This window comes from Alosa pseudoharengus, unplaced genomic scaffold (assembly GCF_046254945.1).
Source record: "Alosa pseudoharengus isolate Yale_2024_CS ecotype anadromous, Long Island Sound unplaced genomic scaffold, YU_APseudo_1.1 YU_APseudo_1.1_scf_16, whole genome shotgun sequence".
In the NCBI taxonomy this organism is placed as follows: Eukaryota; Metazoa; Chordata; class Actinopteri; order Clupeiformes; family Clupeidae; genus Alosa; species Alosa pseudoharengus.
Genome location: NW_027468630.1, coordinates 30,703,182 through 30,723,367, shown reverse-complemented (window position 1 = coordinate 30,723,367; position 20,186 = coordinate 30,703,182). Strand labels below are relative to the sequence as shown.

The following is a 20,186-nucleotide window of genomic DNA, read 5'->3' as shown; positions in this document are numbered from 1 at the left end:
ATTGCTGCGAAGAGGAAGACGAGTGCGGTACCTTTTCAACCACTTAAATAATATTGCTCGTTTTGCCGTTTGGGAGTCATGTAAGGAACTCTGTAATGTCCACAGAACAGGATAAAGATACCTTCTCTCTAAAAAGAAACAGAGGTAACGTAGCTTTTCTAGCTTTTCTGTATTTTCGGTCGAGCGTGGCATGGAGTGTCTGTGGGGGCAGACGCTGTACACAAGTCTCGACCGTAATTACGCCTGTGAAGGAGCTTGACGGCCTACCTCAAGGCCTTTGAAGAAGAATTGAATGAAACTCAGAAGAGACAGCGCTATAAAGCTGATGTCGGTGAAAATAATTAGGCAAAGAAGTTGATTTAATTTATTTATGCCTAAACTTCTGTAAAGTATGTGGATGAAACTATATCGGAATGTACTGTAGTCGCTGTAGTCTAAAGGTAACTTTCACAACTCGTTCACGAATACGATAGCCTTGATAGCCTACATAAATGCTCTGCTGAAGACTGCGTCTCTAGAAGTTTGTTGCATAGCTTATCGGTGCATTGCCGTTTACATTCTTGCAGTTTATATAGTTTCAGTGCTTATTTTCGACTATTTTGTACAAGGCTAGCTAAATAGTAGGCTAATCATGTTTATAAACGGACCACCTCTCAGTTATTTTTACGATGTAAAAGTTCAAGGAGAGATATGGCTAGATTAAAAGGAGGGAACGTTAAAGCAGAACTCCCACGTTTTGAACATGTAAAAAAATAAAAGTCAAAACTGCCTATAATTAATGTGACAGTGTCCTAATTGTAACTATTATATTATTATTATTATAACAGTATAGGCCTCATTCTTAAGAGTAGACCTACAATATGATCAGGAGGACCCTTATGTCCTTACAGGTGGTGATGGTGGGCTTGATGGTTTAGGAGGGCCCTTGCTTCTTGGGAGTCCAGATAAGAAAAAACGCAAGTCAAGCACACAGGTAGTGCATAAGTGAATCATAACAATTTTAAATATGTCTATTATTTTTGTAATAAGAATCACAGAACAAAAATACTTTTTACAATTCTGTGTCAGTAACTTTTCTCTACATTTTCAGGCACTCCCATTTGCCCCTCTCTCAGAGTATGCACCACCGCCAAACCCAAGTGCTGATCACTTAGTTGCATCTAACCCTTTTGATGATGGTTTTTGTGTGCCATCATATAAGCCACTGTTGGCTACAAACCCATATTTTGGCCCATCAAATTACCCAGGATTCTGTGGCTATAGCCCACACCGAATGGTCCCACATATCCAAAACAGAATGCCTGCACCCTACGGGGGAGCATATCCTGTGCGAAACCAGCTTCATCCATTTGCCCAGAATCAGATGGGTATGACTTTTAATAGACCCCCAGGGTTTAATTATGGGCACCCAGAGAATCCTAACTATGGAAACCAGTCCATGTTTAGTAACAACAGCAACATGCCATTTCCTTCGGGTCAGCCGTTCAGACCAGGCCCAGGAGAGAACTTTAATCAGATGCCGATTCATAATGTCAACCAAAGTGCACCTCCAGACACAGGCCGCAGTTTTGTTTCTGAGGGTAATAACAGTGGAAATCCAACAGGGAAGGCCTGCACAGATATTAGCCCTAGTTTTACGCAGCAGCAGCAGCAACAACAACCACAACAACAACAACAGAGCAACTTTTTACAGTCCACCCCACCAATGTCCAGACAAGATGCAAGTGATTCCTCAGGCAAAAGCACGTCCCAGACAACTTCACCACACAAGCCAGGCCAGAACACTGAGGAGAATGTGTGTATGGACAAGACCTCTGACCTAAAGTCCAAAACCAGGGGTGCACCCATCAGTCAAGATGGGGTGCACCCTAACTCTTTAGAAAAGATCAATGGTATCATCCACCCTACTAATGATGCCCTGAAAAAGTCTCCACCTTCTTGTATTCCCTTGGACACAAGCTCTTTGGAGGAGAGGCGTAAGAGGAATAGTGGTGGTGTTGGCATGACTGGTGCAAACAAACTTGGAGCGCATCCTAGTCGACAGAGCCTTTCATCTGTCGAGCCTGTGTACCCATGTGGCATCTGCTTAAATGAAGTGAACGATGACCAGGACGCCATCCTGTGTGATGCCTCATGTCAGAAATGGTTTCACAGGGTTTGTACGGGCATGACTGAGACAGCCTACAACCTGCTAGCTGCTGAGGCGTCAGCAGTCTGGGGCTGTGACACCTGTATGGAGGAGAAGGGAGCACAGCTTGTCAGATCGAGGGAGACCACTGGACCACCCACAGTCAGCAGTGAGGGTTAGCGCAACATATCTGCATTGCATAACTGTGTTCCCTGGATATTCATTCTGTACCTTTAAAGCAGCGGGTGGTTTTGAACATGCAATGCTCAGAATTATGGACAGTTTCCCTTGTTTGTAGTTGTTTGAAACTATTTCAGTCAAAACTCAATAGTAAACAATTTTCTGTAGTCTCATGACTTTCATGACCCATGAATTTATCCGTGATTTATTTTGTTTGAGTGTCATTGCTGGGAAGATATATATTTCAGCAGACAAAGGGTAGACATTTCAAAGAGAGACAGTTTTTACTTTGTGAGGACATGTTACTAGATGCCTTGAGATATGATCGAACAAGCAATTACACCACAGCACTTTTCCTGTCAAAGGTGGCCTATGATGTATGTTACAGTAGATTCACTTTACTGTCCTGAGCCTCTCAAAAATGTCAAGTAATCTGTGTTCATATGGTGCTGTTATGGCTGATATTAGATGCAGCTGAAGTTCTCCAAAGCCTTATATGAAAATGACCAGTATCATTTGAACAAACTGAAATAAAACAGTCATATTTTCCCATCAGCTTTGGCACTGAATGTAGCAATGATTTTTTTCTGGAATGTAGCATTAAAGTGTCCAGAGAAAAATCATTTGTGTGAATGTACGAACATAAAGTTAATATATGTTAGCATGGAACATTCTTGCATAGGCTATATCTAGACATTTTCAGATATATCTAATAATGCATTACATACACATGCTATGCTTTTCCATATTGTTTTTTTCTTTAAGATTTTCCTTTGGCAGTAAGCTCTATTCAATATTTTCTTTAGAGTTCATGGAGTATTTTAAATATCAATGGTGATCAGATAATATTTTTTTGTGAGTACACCGATATTTTCAGTCTTTTTCAGTTTAAAGATAGAATGATATAATATATAGCCTACACTTTTCTATTTTTATTGCTTTTCTGTGATTGTTCAGCTACTAATATACTATAGAGACCTTTTATTTTATAATGATGCACACTATTCAATATTTTTTTTGTCAAGGTGTAACAAATCATAGTTTGTGACCCTGAATATGGTTTCAGAACTTTCATAATGTTACCTTTATAGGTTCTTTGTGTATTATTTTAATATGCATTGTTAAACATAGAATTTGTGTCATATGTACTATTTTTTATGGTTCCAAAATCATTTTCATATTTTTGCATTTGCTCAAAAATGTGCCATTTAATCTTCCTCAACAATGTGGCATTGTGAATGTAATCTGTTTTGTATCTGAGTGTGTGGTTCTCTGTTGAACAAAATGCTGCATTATAATGTAGTACTGGTCCTTCAGTTCATTAGAAGTACATTAAGCGGCAATATTATTCCCTAATACTCTGAATGTTGATATTCATCACAGCCAAATAGCAAGTTTGGTCCTCATTATACAAACAATATTTATGTTGAATAATTCTGTTAATTTATTAGATTTCATTTCTGCTGTCATCAGATAATGTGTGGTGTTGATAAAAGATTTCTGAAATTCTACATGTTCCTGATACTTTTGTGTAACCAGCCCCACAGGCAAGACTTGTTTAGTTAATACTTGAATCAATTAATCTTAGTTTTCCCATTACAATTTGTGTTTTGAAATGCGATCTTGACAGAAATGGCTGTACATGTTGTAGTGCATTTAGAGTAATAATTTTAAAAAAATGTACACCTTCACTGATTTATCTAGGCTACACATTAACTAATATTAATTCAAAATGTTGATGACCTGACATTTGCCCTTTAACACGCTAGCATTTTGCAAATGCTGATTGGTCAGTGAAGCTCCATAAGCTTGCTCGCGAGTGCCCTCTACAGTAACTTACTGCAGCCAGTCTTGGTGTTCTGAGAGTGAAAGTTCTCCTCATATCAGAAATTCTCTGGCAGGGTCTTCGACCTTTTTCACTAGAGATAGTTCGAATGTGATCTTTTTGATCGCGTTGACTTGTGTTTCATACCTGGATGGAAACTTAAGTAAGAAGGATGATGATAGGGTCGCCACCTGTCCAGGATTTTCCTGATTGTCCAGTATTTTCATGGTCTGTCCAGGAAAATAAAAATCCTGGACACTGAATGTCCCGGATTTTTGTACATGATGCGCAAAATGTGTATTTCAGTTTAATTGAAGTGTGCCTACGTCCATAAACGTATGCACAGACTTATTGGCTCTACAAAAATGACGTAGCATAACATGGGTGGTGGTGGTGGGGGCACGCACCGTGGAGGTTCATTAGAAATGGTAAGGTGGAGAAGGAGAGTGTGTGGGACAAGGAGAGACAGAGAAAGAAAAGTTTATTCCACATAAGCAAAAAAGCAGAACCTAATTATGTATTCCCCCTTTTTTCTCAATACTGCCCCCAGGTGTCCACAACTAAAAACTTGAAAATATATAGAATTTCTAGAATGAAAATAACTAGAAATTGTCATTCTTACTAATTTTAGCTATACAATTGTCGATTAGAATGACGGTTTTTATCTTGGGTTAGATGTGCGAAAGGCGCCGTTGCTTACAAACAAAAAGGTCGATTGGATGGTCAAAATGTCCAGGATTTTTGTCAGACACAGGTGGCAACCCTAGATGATGATGACCACAGCCAGTCTTTGATGAAGTGACGTTACCGGAAATGTAAGTCCCTCCTAGGCAACAACCACTGTTGTAGCAACAGAGTTGAAACTTGTGAGAAATTAACATCAGTGTACTTTTCATTTAGGTAAGAATGCCATTAATGGTCAAAGATTATTCATGGACTCAAACGGAGTCGAAAGTGTACATTAGTGTTCCTTTAAAGGGGATGACTGCTAAACATGTTGACATTTTTGCAACGGATGAATATTTAAAGGTTGGTGGACTGGACTTTCTCTCACTGAGCTAACATGTTATGAAATGCTAACATATCTGGCTAGCCTGCAGCCTGTCACATAATTGCATGCTAAATAATTTCATAATCTAGTCAAGTCAAGTCAGATTTATTTATAAAGCGCATTTAACATGCACATAGTGCAATCCAAAGCGCTCCACAAACAAGACACATTACAACAAGACAAAAGATGCCGGATGGAGCGGCGTAGTCGCCAGCGTACCCATGACATCAAGACAAGACAAATACTACTGTTGATAGCTACCCTCTTAAATAGATTGTTCTGTTCTAGTAGCATAATCTATAAAGGTGTTCTGCTATCTAACAAGATTTATTCTTAATTTATGGGTTCTAGGTACATTTCCCTCCCTTTTTATTTGAGGCATTCCTATTTGCTCCTGTGGATGATGATAAGAGTATTGCAAAGATTGGAAACGGAGTGGCTGTTTTTACATTACAAAAACAGAAAGAGGAACTCTGGAATCAACTCACCACCTTCAATGGTAAGCTACTTCGGTGAATTCTCCCTAGGACTAATGCAAAGGCTGAGAAACATTGCCTGACTATAGTGTGTTCATTACAGAGGACAGAGAGAAACAGAAAGAAATCAGGCAAAAAGCAATTCTTAAAGCCCAGGAAAAAGCAGCTGCTGACTCAAAAGCTAAAGCAGCACAGAAGCAGGAGGAGAGCAAATTTGCTCTACAAACTATGATGAAGGTACAAAGTGTTGTTGTTGTTGATGATGATGATGATGATGTTGTGTTTGTGCACAGGATAGCCTATTTATGTCTATTTAATCATGCCATTATCTTTCATATCTGTGTGCTCTGTCTAGCTTGAGGAAGAGGAGAGAGCAAAAATTCAGAAAATAAAGAATGACGAGTGTAAGAAGGCTGTAAATGAGTTAGAAACCTGGAAACTGGAGCACAAATCAAAGGAAGAGAAGGCTATCCAGCCACAACAACAAAGTATCCAATCAGTGAGAAACACTGAAATTAGCGAAGTTGAAAAGTTATCTGTCCCCTTGTCCTCAGGAAGAGTTGGCGTTATACCTCAGCTAGGTTAGTAGATCAAGACAGCTATGTTTCAATTGGTTGCGCAACTTGTATAGCTTGTAGGTCTTGGATAAGTTATGTTTTATGTTTTATTTTGCCTGTTGTGTAGGTAATAAAAATGTCCCCAAAACTGAAAATGTTGATTTGCCGGGTCCAAGGTCTTGTGGCAATATTAAAGTAAATTTCACACCAAGAGTCTTTCCCACTGCACTGCGAGAATCCAGAGTTCCTGAAGAGGAGGAGGTGAGTACAGTTTTTTTGGGTGTTCCTTTTCTCAGAATAATAATTGTATTTGTAATAAGGATATTGTTATTATTGTTGTTATTATTATTATTATTATTATTATAATAATAATAGTGTGTGTGTGTGTGTGTGTGTGTTCTAAATGAGTGTGTGTGTTCTAAATGATCACCATAAATGGCACAAGACATGTCTACTTTCTACCCTGATCAAGAATATTAGTATTACAACTAGAATAGACTATATTTCTATGTGCATGCTTACATTGCAAAGATGACCTTTAAAACAATATTATTTAACCTTTCACTGTTTTTTAAATTATGATTTTGTCAGCACTAGTTTCTGCAACATCTTCATGTTCATACTGATGATACATGGTCATGCAAGGGATGTTTGATGTTTAAAACTGATGCCCCAGCATAACAACTCCTGTGAGATTTTGCCATTTGATTCTTTGTGGTTAGACCATGAAAAAAATGTGTTAACACCTGCACAGAATGATGTCCATAACAACCCCAACTCCTCCAATAACTTTGGGTTTGGGCATGTTTAGAAACTCAAATGTAAATCTGTAAATCTATTGTAGGGTACCGTACTGGGTGTGGATGTGGTGTGGTGTGGTGTATAATCAGCTGTATTTTGAACTAAGTATACTTTTTCATAATGTGGAAAAACACAATGCCTTTGTCAGAACTGTACATGATGATATTGTAAGTGAAATCTGAGAATATAGGAAAATAAGAACAAGTGGCTCTTAAGAGCATGATGCATGTTCTTCTCGTTCTACACTTGTGTTTGATCAGTGGCTCAAAAAGCAAGCTGAAGCCAGGCGTGCAGTGGCTGCAGATTTGGCAGAGCTTGATGACCTCAAGCCAGAGGAGAGGAATCCTGACTGGTTGAAGGAGAAAGGGGAGTAAGTGCAAGTTCCTTACATGGCTAATTCAAACATTAGTATGGGTCCTGTGGAACTAATGTTCCCTCATGTATTTGTGTTTGTTCTAGCAAATTCTTTGTTGCTGGGAATTACCAGGCCGCCCTCAATGCGTACAACCTCGCTTTGAAGCTCAACAGAAAACTTCCTTCACTGTACTCTAACCGTGCTGCATGTCATCTCAAGCTAAGGAATCTTCACAAAGCCATTGAAGACTCCTCTCAAGTCAGTACATCTCAACATCAAAAATCAGTAACACAATCTTTTCCCCCTAAAATGTCACAGTAATAATAACCTGTCGAGAGACTGTCTGATGGTCAATTTTTTAGGTTTTGTTTGGATTAGCTGGTCTAAAGCTAAATTTAATGCAACAGCCTAACTGGAGGTATGACTAAGAATAAGGTTAAGTTGTTGGCTGTCTTCCAGTAATGTGTTGTTTTGTACTCTCTTCTCTTTTAATTATTCAATGTTTTGTATTTTATGTCTTTTATTTTATGTATTTTTTACTTTTTAAACATTTAAACATTGCGCTTTTATGCACAATGAATTACCCCATATATGAAATGTGTTATATAAATAAACTTGCCTTGCCTTGCCTAAAATGAAGATTATCCCTATATGTATGTCTTGGTAGGCACTGGAGTTACTAACCCCACCAGTTGCTGACAATGCAGCTGCCAGGTTGAAGGCTCATGTAAGAAGAGGCACTGCATTTTGTGAGCTTGAGCTATATGTTGAAGGTTTGTATATCCTGCTTTGAAACCAGTGTGCCCAATTACTGTAGTCATGTTAGTTAAGCAATCTAGCATGAGTGAAAGTGGGGTTGGTACCCACAGCCGTGGGTATATCCTTTATCAGCCCCACACTAAATTCTGTTTTCTATCGTTTACTTTGATTTTTGTGTGTTCGCCCCAAAAAATAGTTCCAATCTTAGTCTTGGGGTGTCCTGTTGCCAAGCAACGCAGCATATAATTCGAGAGCCACATTCAGTGAGAGGGGCTTCATGTGGTTGTGCACACAATAATTTGTATAGCCTACTTGCTTGTCTGTACATCACATGCTATATTGAGCATTCACACTACTCCATTTTCACACTCAATAACTGTCACATGCGGAATAATGAAATTGAGGCTCCCTCGTTTTGAATTAATGGAACGTTCATGTTGGAGTGATTACTAGCTGTGTGGAGACCGAGTGGGGTTGTCCCATAGCGGGATGTCCTGGGATATCCCCACTCTGGAATACCTCTCGTTCAATCAGAAATTACTAAATTGTTTAACCGAACCTAACTGTTGTATAAATAATGGAACTGTGATTTATTTAGTTGTTATTGGTGATAGATGAGCTATATTTAAAAACATCAGTAACTATGCAACCATTACAATTTGCATGTTTTATTGCCATCTACTGGTGAAATACTAAAGCTATCCTATCTTATCACAAAGGTCTGCAGGACTATCATGCTGCTTTGAAAATTGACCCTGACAATCAAAAACTACAAGAAGACACTCAAAAAATTAGAGACATCATTCAAGGGGCCTTAGTCTAACCCCTACTTGAATGAAGCAGTGGGTGACAGTGTTTGATGTGAAATGTATCAAGTAAATGCCTGCTGTTGAATGTTTGCTACGAAGAAAGGGACATGATGTACATGTGTAAATAAAACTAAATGTAGAATTTTTATAACATAAGGTTAAATATACTGGCAACATCCCTTCCTTATATACTTTATATATACCAATAGTTTAATCACATCATGATGTGACAAGTGTCAGATGAACATGTAATACATACTTAAATAATGAATGAATAATACACACGATTTTGCTCACGACTTTGCTTTCATCTTCCATCTTTATTGAGAAAGGTTTATGCTCAAACATAACCTACATTGTCATCATGCTAGTTTACAATGTGTTCTAGGACATCCAGTGTAGTAACTGTTTTTTTAACTAGGACTGTCCTAGAGTTCAACCGTCAAACTGCCAGCTACAGTTACACCTTGCTTCTGTCCAAGCTAGTATTGAAGGAATTGTCACGGTACATTCCACACGTTCCCAGGTGTTCTGAGAATTTCTGTGATAAAGGGTGGTAGGTGCAGGGTGAAGATTCGAATGTAGGAGGGCCGTGTCCATAATCAGAGGATGTTCTCTTGTAAAAAGGACTAGCGATGGCTTTGTTTGTGTCTTGAGATGGCATCTGAGAAACTGGATTCATCATACAGGAAAACACAGGGTTCCCAGGGTTGACACAGTGTGCGCTATTTCTGTTTCCTTCAGACATTGTGGAGTGGATAGATAGATGTAATCTATAGATGAAGGACAGATTATCTGATTATACGCAAAATCTATTATCAAAAGCTCATTTATTCTGTCAATGTTAAGGTGTGAATTAGCCTACAATAAACTCTGGCAAACCTGATCAGCTGTCTACAATATTCAATTCCATAACTGTTATTATGGTTGTTTGTTTTATCCAAAATGCAAAATCAGAATGGCAACGGTCAATAAAGTTCTGTAAACATTATAAGTATAATAGCTTCAATTTAATAGGCCTACAGCTCATGCAAATATAGCCTACTACTACTGATATAACTAATATATGTTAGGTTACAAAACATATTAGCTTTAACTGAAACAGTTGTCAATAATCTAGGGTGCTAGTCAGAGGCGGACATCCCGTGTCCAGAAAGTAAAAGTCCTGCCATATATTCTTTCTACCAGTGCACTTAACACAGGCGATATCACTAATTATCTGATCTACCTGGCTGCTAATTAGGATGAGCTGGTTTACTAAATGATTGGATCAAATACTGCAGAACCTTTACTTCTTGAACCCGCGATGACCGCCTCTGGTTAAGTAGGCTAACGCCAGTTTGGTCAAACTTATTAGCTGTAGGGTACAATTTACCCTTTCTAGGCTTAACGTTAGATCTCAATCGAAACGTTTTATTCGTTTTCTAGCTGTACTCCAGATGTTAAAGAACTAGTTAAATATGAAATTAATGAAAATGTGTGGTTGGAGGAAAAAACTTACCTTGTTGTGAAAGGGTTTTAAATACTACTTAAGTCTCTGCTTCAAGCTAGCCGAGTTTAATGAAGCCAGCCCCCATGTGTCTCTGATGATATCTTTGTTGTGGTTACACTTCCTTGGCAACCACTATTAATACAAATAAATAAATAAAAATAAAGCCACTATCGAAGCACCTACTTTGTCATTACCAAGAAAATATATTGTTCAAAGTACCCTGCTTTTATAACTAAATGTATCCAGCGTTGGATCTCATTTTAATTATTTATTCTAACATAGTCACGTTGTGTTCATCAAGTTTCCGAAACAATCTGATCCTGTTTGGGAGATGTAGTTTTGCAATCCCTTACAGTGCCTGGCTCTTTCGTCAGGAAATTAATGCAGAACTTCATTTCCCTATGAACCCCGCTTCTCCAACTAGCGTCAGTGGCTTTAGATGTTTTTGTTGTTGATGTTGCATTAGGCTAACGTTGGCTAGTGAAGGAGAGAGGGCGCCCAGTTGGGTTGTAGTTTCATCAGCCGTTTTCTTACGTACACTGGATAAGGACAGTTTTAACAGGTAATGCATGCAAAACATTAGATTAACGTGCCTTTATAGCTTGAGATGGCTTCTGTATTGAAAGTATTTGTTCCTCGAACTGGTAGCTTGGCAGTAAAAGAGGTTTTGCTAGTTTGCTAGCTGACGTTAGCCAGTGGTTTCTGTTCTGTTCAAAAGCTTTGGTGGTGGGTGGTAGTATAGCCGATGTTCCGCTCTGTGTACACTGTGGATATTCAACTAAACAGGGGCGTTTTTCTTGCTTCGCTGGGTGGCATGGTTGCCACACGTCTTTTGGAACATTGTTGTAATGTTACTGCTTTAGCTGTAAATGTTACAGTATGTCCCTGGGCTATGGCCTCTTTAATTCGCCAACCAGTTTCAGATGCAGCATTGCACTGTCCCTCAGCGCAATGCAGTCCCCTGCATTCGTTTCAAGCGTTTTCCCCCCAACCCTGACAGTTAATATTTTTGGAGAATATATACTAGAATATAGCTTGTCATGCGGTGAGTTCTGTTTCTTGTAGACGTATTAATGATGTTGGTTGGTGTTATCCCTTATTCATGGCATTACGATGATTGTGACTACATTACTACAATAACTATATTACCCTGCAACGCACAAGTTGAAGTATTTGAAAAATACGTCTATTGTCCAAGTCACTAATGTCAACTGACTAAAATTTCAGTAATCATTTAACAAGTTCAGGTCAGCGTGACCAGCTCAGCAAACAAACCACAACACACTTTTTTCTTCATCTCGATGCATTGAAGTTTACAGTTTGAAGGTCCCGGAAATTGACCTAAGCTGGTGACTAAACTACCTTTTTATTTGGTTATATTTGGTTATATTAATTCAGGCAGTGTTGAAATGTCAGAGAGCTCAAGTGACACTGAATCCTCCTGTGGATGGACCATCATTAGTAATGAGGTAAGTCAGTGCAAATCTAAACGAGGTCAGACATTTTGTAGTCATACACAGCCTTTCATCAGGTTCATATCCAAACACTATTCATTGTTGATATCAAGTAAGACATTTTGTAAAATGTACCATAGGATTACAATTCTTACTGAATTTTACAATTCTGAAGATGTGAAGATGTAATTCTGTTATTCATTTTAACCTAGTCTAATGCCTGGTTATTAGACTAGGCCTGCATGTTGCTTTAGCAAAATTGACGTTGAATCCACAAAGTGGATTAGACATTGAAGTATTAGACATTGAGGCTAATGGACGTTTTAATGTTATGAATTTGAAATGTTGTCAACAAATCAAGTATCCCCTACCCATGGGTCTGTTGTAGTGAAACTAGGCTAAATATACCCTGTTTTGTGTGTCAAATTGATTGGCCTCCTGTGTAATGTGAGTTTGACCGCTGAGTTTCAATGCCTGCCATTGTTACCTTTAAGGGCTCGGATATTGAGACTCTGGGGCCTGAGAATGCACTGGAACATGAGGTGGAGATCTCAGAGAGAGGACCCATACAGGAGACTGAGCTGCTAGACCAGTCAGCTTTTGCCTGTGGTATGCTACTCTGTGTTGTCTTATGGGTTCATGGATTTCGGAGTTTCTGGAAAGTTTGGAATATCCAGTTGGTCTATTCATCCTTAATTAGTAACAGCGATTCAATATAGCACTCATTTGTATATTAACACCCTCATTACTTCGGATTTGAGTTTTTGAAGTTGTCCACAAAGTTGTTGGTGGAGAACGGTTTTACAGAGTATTTTCCTTTATTTTTCAAGCTGAGAAAAAAGAGGAACGTGGTGACTCATCCTTGGATGTCACTCTAAAAGCAGAGTCATTCGGGGAATTGCACTCCACTTCTGAGGTGGGACTGATGGTGTCATATGCAAACATCATTCGAGGAAAGTGTTATTAAAAGAGCCGTGTTAAAGTGTTGGCATCCTAGTGACTTGTGTCCTCCCCAGGTGGGTGCTGAGGAGGTGACGGACGAGCATGTGACACTGTGCTCTTCCAGTGATCACTCAGACATCGTCACCTTGGGAGACTCGTCCAAGGAAGAGCAGGCAGAAGTCGAAGGGGATGGGGATGATGACGACGACGATGATGATGATGAAGAAGAGGTGGCAGCTGGAAGCGAAGACCTTTACATGGGCACCTCTTCAAGCAGCCAATACACCTTCAGTGCACCAGAGACAGGTGTGCTTCTCCTTGTCTTTGTTACACGCCAGAATTGAAGCATATAAATGTGAAGTGCATTAAGGAAATAATTGAGGGAAACTATCCTGTAACTGAATACATGCATTTTATGTTATGTCATGTTAACAGAATTGTAATCTGGGTCCATCTGGTGAAATACTCTTCATCTTTGACTTCTTTTCAGCCACAGTGGGTTGAAGCAATATTAATGACAGTAATAAGGTGTTTGTGTAATACACTTTTGAGTGATTAGTTGTTTCTGGGCATGGTATCAGAATTGCTGATGTGTTTTGTGTGATTAGTATGGGTAAAAGAAAAAAACATGGAGAAACTTCCTTCTTTCTGATTTGTCCACGTGTGAAAGCAGGTGGGATAATGAACCAGTGGACTTTTACTCAGACTCTGTGGAAGTTTGGCTGTCGTCTGAGAGAGCAGCTTTCTGCTGGACATTCTTTCTCAGGTGGCCCCCTGTGAACTGGGTGCTAGTCTGCTGTGTGCTTGTGGTGTTTTCTGACTGTAGCCCTGACTCAGCCATGATAAGCCTAAGGCAGTGCTGCCAGGCATATAGGTGCAAATAAATTGTGCTCCAATGGAGGTTTTGTGTGTGTAAAGGCATGGCTAGACTTAGAAGCATGTTTATTGGTGCATGGTAGTATAATATAGTCATATACATAGTCATTGGTTTGCATTTGGACTAATTACACTTAGATTTGAAGCTGTTGTGAACTTAAGCAATGAACTAACATAATCTCTTACTGGCGCTTAACACCGAACACTGTGCCAAAGCTAATGCCAGTGACAGTTTGTTTACTCTAGCAACAGTTCCTTTGCAATCATCTGTCAAGTGACAGGATTGAAAAGATAGATTGTATGGAAAAGATAACTTGAGTTTTCTGTGTTCTGGGCTTTTGATATAGCTGTGAAGGTGATCTGTGTCAAAGAAAGCACTGTGATTTGAATTTAAGAAAGGGCATAGTTCATATTCTAATTCAACGGAATTAGTTCTTTGTTAAAAGGAAAACAACCTAAGATTCAACCTTCTTCTTGTGCAACTGTTCCATGTTCAACGGTTTTGTCAAAAATCCAAGAGTAAATAAGTTCCTGTGCCACCATCATCCAGATTTAATATTATTATTGTGGTCACGAGTGGATGAGCTCATCAAGTGTGTGTGTGTGTGTGTCTGTGTGTGTGTGGTGGTTGATGGTGCTGCAGTTTTCCCCCTGGAGCAACCTGTGGTCGGAGAGTCCAGCAGCAGCGATGAGGAGGTGGAGGCGGAGGCCAGCCCAGCCGTGCGCAGGCGCAGGGTGAGGAAGAGCACCGCCGGCTCGGAGCCAGAGGAGGCGCCACAGCAGCAGCCGCGGGACCAGGCAGAGGCTCTGGGGGAGCCCCTCGAGCACCAGGACCCTCGGGCTGGAACGCCACAACAGGGCCACGTCAGTGGCACCCTGAACAAGTGCATCCTCCTGGCCCTGGTGGTGGCCATCAGCATGGGCGTTGGACACTTCTATGGTGAGTGCAACTCCAACTGCAACTAGATCACCCTTAGAAAGACCAGTGTGGTGTGTGTGTTCATGTTACAGAAGTACATGTCTTCATAGGAATCCCCATTTGTGATGGTGAACAGTATATTCATGGAACAAAGAATAAGCCACAGTTTCTCTCCTGTACCGATGATCACAAACTGGAAATTATGGTTTCATAGTCTACCTTGTCAGATTAGTTCTTGTTAGAATGCAAAGCAAAACCGCGTAAACCATGTCTGGAGTCAGCTTGCCATGTTTTTGAAACATCCCTGACTTTGCCTTCCAGGTTATTTTGAAGGTATGGACTAATCATATGGGATGACAGGCTGGCCTAGATGGATAAGTCAAGTACTGAAACTTCCATGTTTTCACATGATTCACACAGATTGGATCAAATCTGTGTCCTTTTTAATTTCACTCTGTGGCATGACAACTTGTGTTTTTATTTTATTTTGAAGGGTCCTCTGAAAGCCATTTCATTGGAATGATGCAGTGATCAAAGTAAACAATTGCATACAACATTTCATTGTCTCCAATATTCTAGTAGACAATAATCAGTGTGTTTCTGTCACCGTGTCAGATGGCAAATAGTGAAAATGAAATAATGGCATATGTCGTGCCTCTATGATCAGCAAACATTTTTTTCCTTTTTTTCTTTTAAAGTTTATATCCCCTGATTCACCTGTACTAGGTGGATTTTTATTTTATATGTTGGTTTGCAGTGCATGTGTATTTTCATCTCATGAATATTCATCTCATTTATTAGACTGTGTTTTCCTAGATGGAATGTCTTTTTCAGCACATCATCCTATTTGATCCTTCCATACCCAGTGATTTGAGAAACATGTAAGAAAATGACCATTGATCCATGGGGTATTTCTGCCCCCACAGGCACTGTGCAGATCCAGGAAAGGCAGCGGATTGTGGAGAGGAGCCGTGTACTTGAGCCCAGTGGCACCAGAGAGCTCCATCAGTGTCATCGGCCTCAAAAAGACATCAACAAGGTCAGTAAGTACACCAACACACCCCAGAGCAAGTAACTCACTGTCCGGGTCGAGCGTCTCTCAGGATCATCAAAAGGAGTACAGTTATGGAGCGTGGTGGTTTAATGGTGGGAAAAGACTGCAAGACTTTAAGTTTGTAGGCTTTCTTTCTGTTCTTTCCTTCCTCCTGGTAAAATATTTTTTGGTGAACTTTGTTTCAGCTTTCAGAATTAAACTCTTTTCCTCTCCTGTGTTGTTTAAACACAATCATATTCTTTTCTGAACACATTTTTATAACCTAAGCTTGAAATATTCCATTTAAGGGTATAGCAGAGCTATGCAAGGAGTCTTCTCCAGTGCTCTCTACACCATAGAAACCATTTGAGGAGCTTTGTGAGCTGAGGGGTATTTCACAAAAGCAGAGTTAAGAAATCCAAGATAAGAGATATTGCGAGGGTTGCGTTGTCTGGTCATCCTTGCTCAACACGGTTCTTGAACGCCAAGCCAGGATGAGTAGAAGCGACTAGGTCAAGCCAGGTGTAAGTAATTCAGGATACATTCACTAACATTCTCAGCTTTACTCAACATCTTTTGAAATAGACAAACAAGGAAGTGAAGTATTTCCTTTTTGAATGGGGAAATACGGACATTTTTGTAAAATAGCAAGAGTAGGCGTGATAGAGCAACTGAATGCGCATTTAGCCATGTGTGAGTGTTTCCATATCTTGACACGCAAAATCATAAAGAAAAGAGCACTACCCAATCAACTAAATCAATTGGTGTTGCTGTGGTACATAGATGGAATAACGTTCTTTAAAAACATGCAGAGGTCTGATCGGAGTGACAGCTGACTGAACCATACAACATAATTAACATTTCAATTAAACTAAGCCTGGCTGCTGCACAGAATAAATCTCCATGGTAGCTTATGTGCCATTTCTTTTGTGAAACCAAGTCAAAGCTAAATTCAGCCAGGATAACCAAAACAATCCAGCTTAATCCGTTATCTAGGTTTTGTGAAATACCCCTCTGGTTGGCTGTCTTTGCTTAAAAAAAAGAAACATTTCCTTCCTTCTATTTATAAAACTGAACAGAGCAACATCTTAGATGCTGTGTTAGTGTGAGAGTATGTTACAATATATAGGCTAGAGTTTGACACCATGGCTCACACACAGTCTACACTACAAGCCTTGTAATGGGCCAGGCTTTTGTTCACAGTGTTGATACTGTCTCCACATGTAGGAAGTGATTCAGAGTCTAAGAGAAGACCTAGAGGAAAAGCATAACATGGTGATGTCCATCACAGGACTTATGGATAAGATAACTAAGGAGAACCAGCAGCTCAGACTCAAACAGGATGAGTTACAGGTAACACGATCCACGTATCAGTTCATCTGACTCTGCTGACAGGAAATCCATTTGAAATGGAGAGCAGAGTGTACAGAGTGAAATGCACGCTGCAACAAAATTCACCACTGTTGAAATGTATTTATGTTAAAGAAAATAGATCTTGTCTAATAGTATTTCATATGTCTGCACAGCATTGATACAGATAGTTATACTGCTTGCCAAACTGTACCGCACAGGATAGCAGCACATTTCAAGCACATGACATTTCAAAACAGGCCCAGAAGGTTGAGCTGGTTGAGCAACTGAAGCAGACGGTGGAGGAGCGCAGTAGCATGGAGCTGGACCAGGAGCAGCTGGCCCGGGAGAATCGGCAGCTGAAGAGCTCCCTGGAGCACGAGGAGGCCTCCCTGTCCGCCCTGCAGGACGAGCTGCGGAGCCTCCGCGCCCAGATCCGCCAGCTCGAGGAGCGCGGCGCCGGGGCGGACTCGGTCGTCCAGGAGAACCAGCGTCTGAAGGAGCACCTGGAGGAGGAGCGCCAGCGGCTGCGGGGCATCTGGGACCAGCGGAACCGACTGGTGGTGGAGGCCCAGGCGCTGCGCGGCGAGCTGGACGTGGAGCGCAAGGCTACCGACAAGCTGAAGGAGGAGCTGAGCCGCCGCGGCCCCGCCGACGCCGAGACCGAGGAACTGCAGTCCCGCCTCCTGGAGCTGGAAAAGAAGCTGAGCTTTGAGCAGCAGCGCTCGGACTTGTGGGAGAGGCTCTACGTTGAGACGAAGGAGGATCGAGTGAAGGCCAAGGGGGATCGGCAAGCCAAAGCCAAGAGGCCAAAGGAAGGCATAATTGGCAAGGTGAAGGAGACCTTTGATGCAGTGAAGAACTCCACCAAAGAATTTGTGCACCACCACAAAGAACAGATCAAGAAGGCCAAAGAGGCAGTGAAGGAGAATCTTCGGAAGTTTTCAGACTCTGTCAAGTCCACCTTTCGCACCTTCAAGGACTCTGCCTCGACCATGTTCGACAGAAATCGCCGACCCCATGAACGGAAGTACCAGGAACGGAAAGAGTCCAAAGCCCAACGCCAAGAGCCTCTCAGAACGCACAGGGATGACTCAAGCTCAGAGGAAGCGTCGTGGCAGCATAGGCCCCACAAGTCCTTTCATCAGCACCCTCGAAAATCCACTCTGGATTCATCTTCTGAGGCTGAACGCAACACACGCAAAGCTGGAACCAAGAAGGATTCAGGCTTTGCAAGTCCAAAAGGTATCCCCAAAGGCTGCTCAGGTGTGTTCGACTGTGCTTACCAAGAATCTATGAGTCTCTTCAACAAAGCCATGGACCCTATCCGGGCAGATGAGTTTAAACAGCTACTTCACAGCTATCTGCAACAGGAGGTGGACCACTTTCACCACTGGAATGAGTTGGAGGGATTCATCAAGAACTTCTTTCATAATGGTGTGTTTATCCATGACCAGATGCTTTTCACAGACTTTGTCAGTGGAGTGGAGGACTACCTTGAGGATATGCATGAGTACCATAGCCATGATGATGTGTTTGAAGATTTGGACGACTACATCTATAGGCACTTTTTTGGAGATACATATTCTAAACGTTATGGTCCAAGGTAAGGATGTGTGATTTACGGTACTAAACCTTACTAATTGCATGGACATTTCTGAGGTAATGACAGATGCATGATGCTAATAAGTAGTACCTTATTTTGCCTTTTGTTTGTCACTAGGTCTGAAACTCAATAAGTTCTGCATGTTGAATACGAATGCTGTGAACCCAGGAATGAAGCCCAGGGGTAAACTCCCTTTTGTTTGTAAATTTACAGTCGACCACTTGAAGGTCCTGATTCTAAGACAAAAGAGAACAGGGAGGCCAGAGATCAGCGAAAGCATCAGCGAGCACGTCCGCGGCCACAGAAAGAGAGGAAATGGAGTAGACAAGGACGCCCGGATAGACACATGGCGGATGTTAAAATAGAGCTGGGGCCCATACCATTTGATCCCAAATATTAGGATTTTAATTTGATTTTAAGGATATTAGTGTCTATGTAATTCAGATGGTTAAAACTGAAACTGTATGGTTTGCTTGGTTTTATTTTATTTTGGATGTGTCCTTGAAACCTATGATTCTCTTAATTGTAATTTTGCACAATGTTGACTCCTTATGCTGGTGGAATGTTTCCTCGCTCCCTTCGTTTGTGCAATCATCGCTAACTAGGCCTCCATGGCAGTTGTAGTGTCGCCTTGTCTAATCTCATGCACAAAGAAGAAGAAAAAGAGCAGATGAAGTGACAGTTTGTCCATAAATTATCATTAGTAGAAATAATACATTCATCTTCATTTTGAGAATAATTGTCAATTACTGCCTTGGATTGAAAATGTTTCAGCTTTAGCCTTGGCAATTTACTGATTTCTAGAGTTTTATTTTTTAAAAGCATAGACTGCTGGATAAAGCCACATTTGCTCTAGTTTCTGGATGTTTCAAGAGCAACTTTATGACAGGAAAATGCACTTTTAAAAATTACCTATATTTGTTCTAATTGGCTGAATGTCTAAGATTGGTCACTTAGCATATTTAAAAAGCTGAACAAATAATTCTAGTTTGGTGTAAAAAAATATAGGACCAAAAAAATCTACTTATTTTAATTTCTGCACAGTGATTCAAACTCTAATGTAGCAACCTGAATCGTGTGGAAGAGGCACTTATTACCAAATTCTTATTATTTTTTTTAATTAATGTTTACAAAATTGTCAGATTAAATTGGTTCTCCAATTGATAGAATACAATGATAGAAAGTAATGGATGGGCCATTTGTGTTTGTTTCTGCTTTCCCAAATAATTGAGTAACATTCCAATTGTAGGTTGTTTTCATGATGCCTAATGCCATTTCTTGGTTTGTGGTTAAGCTGTTAACTTGAAAAATGAGCAATCTCCATTAAATTGTTTGATGGAAATGCACCTGCCATGTCTTTCTTTGACACATCTACACAACATTATCTAGGTCATTTATCAGTTGAGCTGTGTCAAGTCCCAAAGTATTAAATCTGGGATGAGACTAAGTACCATGAGGTGTGATCGTGATGATGGATTGTTCAGGTGACGTGTAACTGGTTTGTGCTGCTGCTAGTCAGTAGGTACAGCATGTCAGGGGTTGTCCCATGGATGAAATAAACACCTTAGCTGTC

At 40.5% G+C, this 20,186-nt stretch overlaps 3 protein-coding genes across 9 annotated transcripts; all 3 read left to right on the top strand.

The window, feature by feature from the left end:
• pygo1 (pygopus family PHD finger 1) lies at window positions 1-3,817 on the top strand. Its single transcript, XM_076287700.1, has 3 exons — window positions 1-144; window positions 891-973; window positions 1,091-3,817. Exons 1-3 carry the CDS (start codon window positions 96-98, stop codon window positions 2,306-2,308), a joined length of 1,350 nt encoding a protein of 449 aa, XP_076143815.1. The 5' UTR covers window positions 1-95; the 3' UTR covers window positions 2,309-3,817.
• A 1,222-nt stretch (window positions 3,818-5,039) lies between these two features.
• Window positions 5,040-8,955, top strand: dnaaf4 (dynein axonemal assembly factor 4). The gene is made up of 9 exons (XM_076286625.1): window positions 5,040-5,162; window positions 5,536-5,683; window positions 5,764-5,897; window positions 6,016-6,241; window positions 6,345-6,478; window positions 7,279-7,388; window positions 7,478-7,631; window positions 8,041-8,146; window positions 8,852-8,955. Exons 1-9 carry the CDS (start codon window positions 5,040-5,042, stop codon window positions 8,953-8,955), a joined length of 1,239 nt encoding a protein of 412 aa, XP_076142740.1.
• Window positions 8,956-10,903: 1,948 nt separating this feature from the next.
• ccpg1 (cell cycle progression 1) lies at window positions 10,904-19,955 on the top strand. Of its 7 annotated transcripts, none has more exons than XM_076287699.1 (11): window positions 10,904-10,995; window positions 11,832-11,902; window positions 12,382-12,496; window positions 12,718-12,803; window positions 12,904-13,135; window positions 13,503-13,595; window positions 14,349-14,645; window positions 15,551-15,663; window positions 16,885-17,010; window positions 17,229-18,613; window positions 18,827-19,955. In XM_076287699.1, the coding sequence occupies exons 2-11, from the start codon at window positions 11,843-11,845 to the stop codon at window positions 19,011-19,013; spliced, it is 2,694 nt and encodes an 897-aa protein (XP_076143814.1). In that variant the 5' UTR covers window positions 10,904-10,995; window positions 11,832-11,842; the 3' UTR covers window positions 19,014-19,955. The 7 variants fall into 7 exon arrangements, with proteins under 7 accessions (XP_076143814.1, XP_076143808.1, XP_076143812.1 ...); XM_076287693.1 differs by lacking the exon at window positions 10,904-10,995 and adding an exon at window positions 11,015-11,478; XM_076287698.1 differs by lacking the exon at window positions 10,904-10,995 and adding an exon at window positions 11,016-11,478 and having other exon boundaries at window positions 18,731-18,928.
• The last annotated feature ends 231 nt before the right edge of the window (window positions 19,956-20,186 follow it).

What these genes read in the sequence shown, in the direction of transcription:
- ccpg1 (XM_076287693.1), top strand. Translation starts at nt 11,313, where the DNA reads ATGTCCCTGGGCTATGGCCTCTTTAATTCGCCAACCAGTTTCAGATGC. An exon ending in GGACCATCATTAGTAATGAG is followed by an intron (nt 11,903 to 12,381) that starts GTAAGTCAGTGC and finishes GTTACCTTTAAG; the next exon opens with GGCTCGGATATTGAGACTCT. An exon ending in CCAGTCAGCTTTTGCCTGTG is followed by an intron (nt 12,497 to 12,717) that starts GTATGCTACTCT and finishes TTATTTTTCAAG; the next exon opens with CTGAGAAAAAAGAGGAACGT.
- pygo1 (XM_076287700.1), top strand. Translation starts at nt 96, where the DNA reads ATGTCCACAGAACAGGATAAAGATACCTTCTCTCTAAAAAGAAACAGA. An exon ending in CTCTCTAAAAAGAAACAGAG is followed by an intron (nt 145 to 890) that starts GTAACGTAGCTT and finishes ATGTCCTTACAG; the next exon opens with GTGGTGATGGTGGGCTTGAT. An exon ending in AACGCAAGTCAAGCACACAG is followed by an intron (nt 974 to 1,090) that starts GTAGTGCATAAG and finishes CTACATTTTCAG; the next exon opens with GCACTCCCATTTGCCCCTCT.
- dnaaf4 (XM_076286625.1), top strand. Translation starts at nt 5,040, where the DNA reads ATGCCATTAATGGTCAAAGATTATTCATGGACTCAAACGGAGTCGAAA. An exon ending in CTCTACAAACTATGATGAAG is followed by an intron (nt 5,898 to 6,015) that starts GTACAAAGTGTT and finishes TGCTCTGTCTAG; the next exon opens with CTTGAGGAAGAGGAGAGAGC. An exon ending in GAGTTCCTGAAGAGGAGGAG is followed by an intron (nt 6,479 to 7,278) that starts GTGAGTACAGTT and finishes GTGTTTGATCAG; the next exon opens with TGGCTCAAAAAGCAAGCTGA.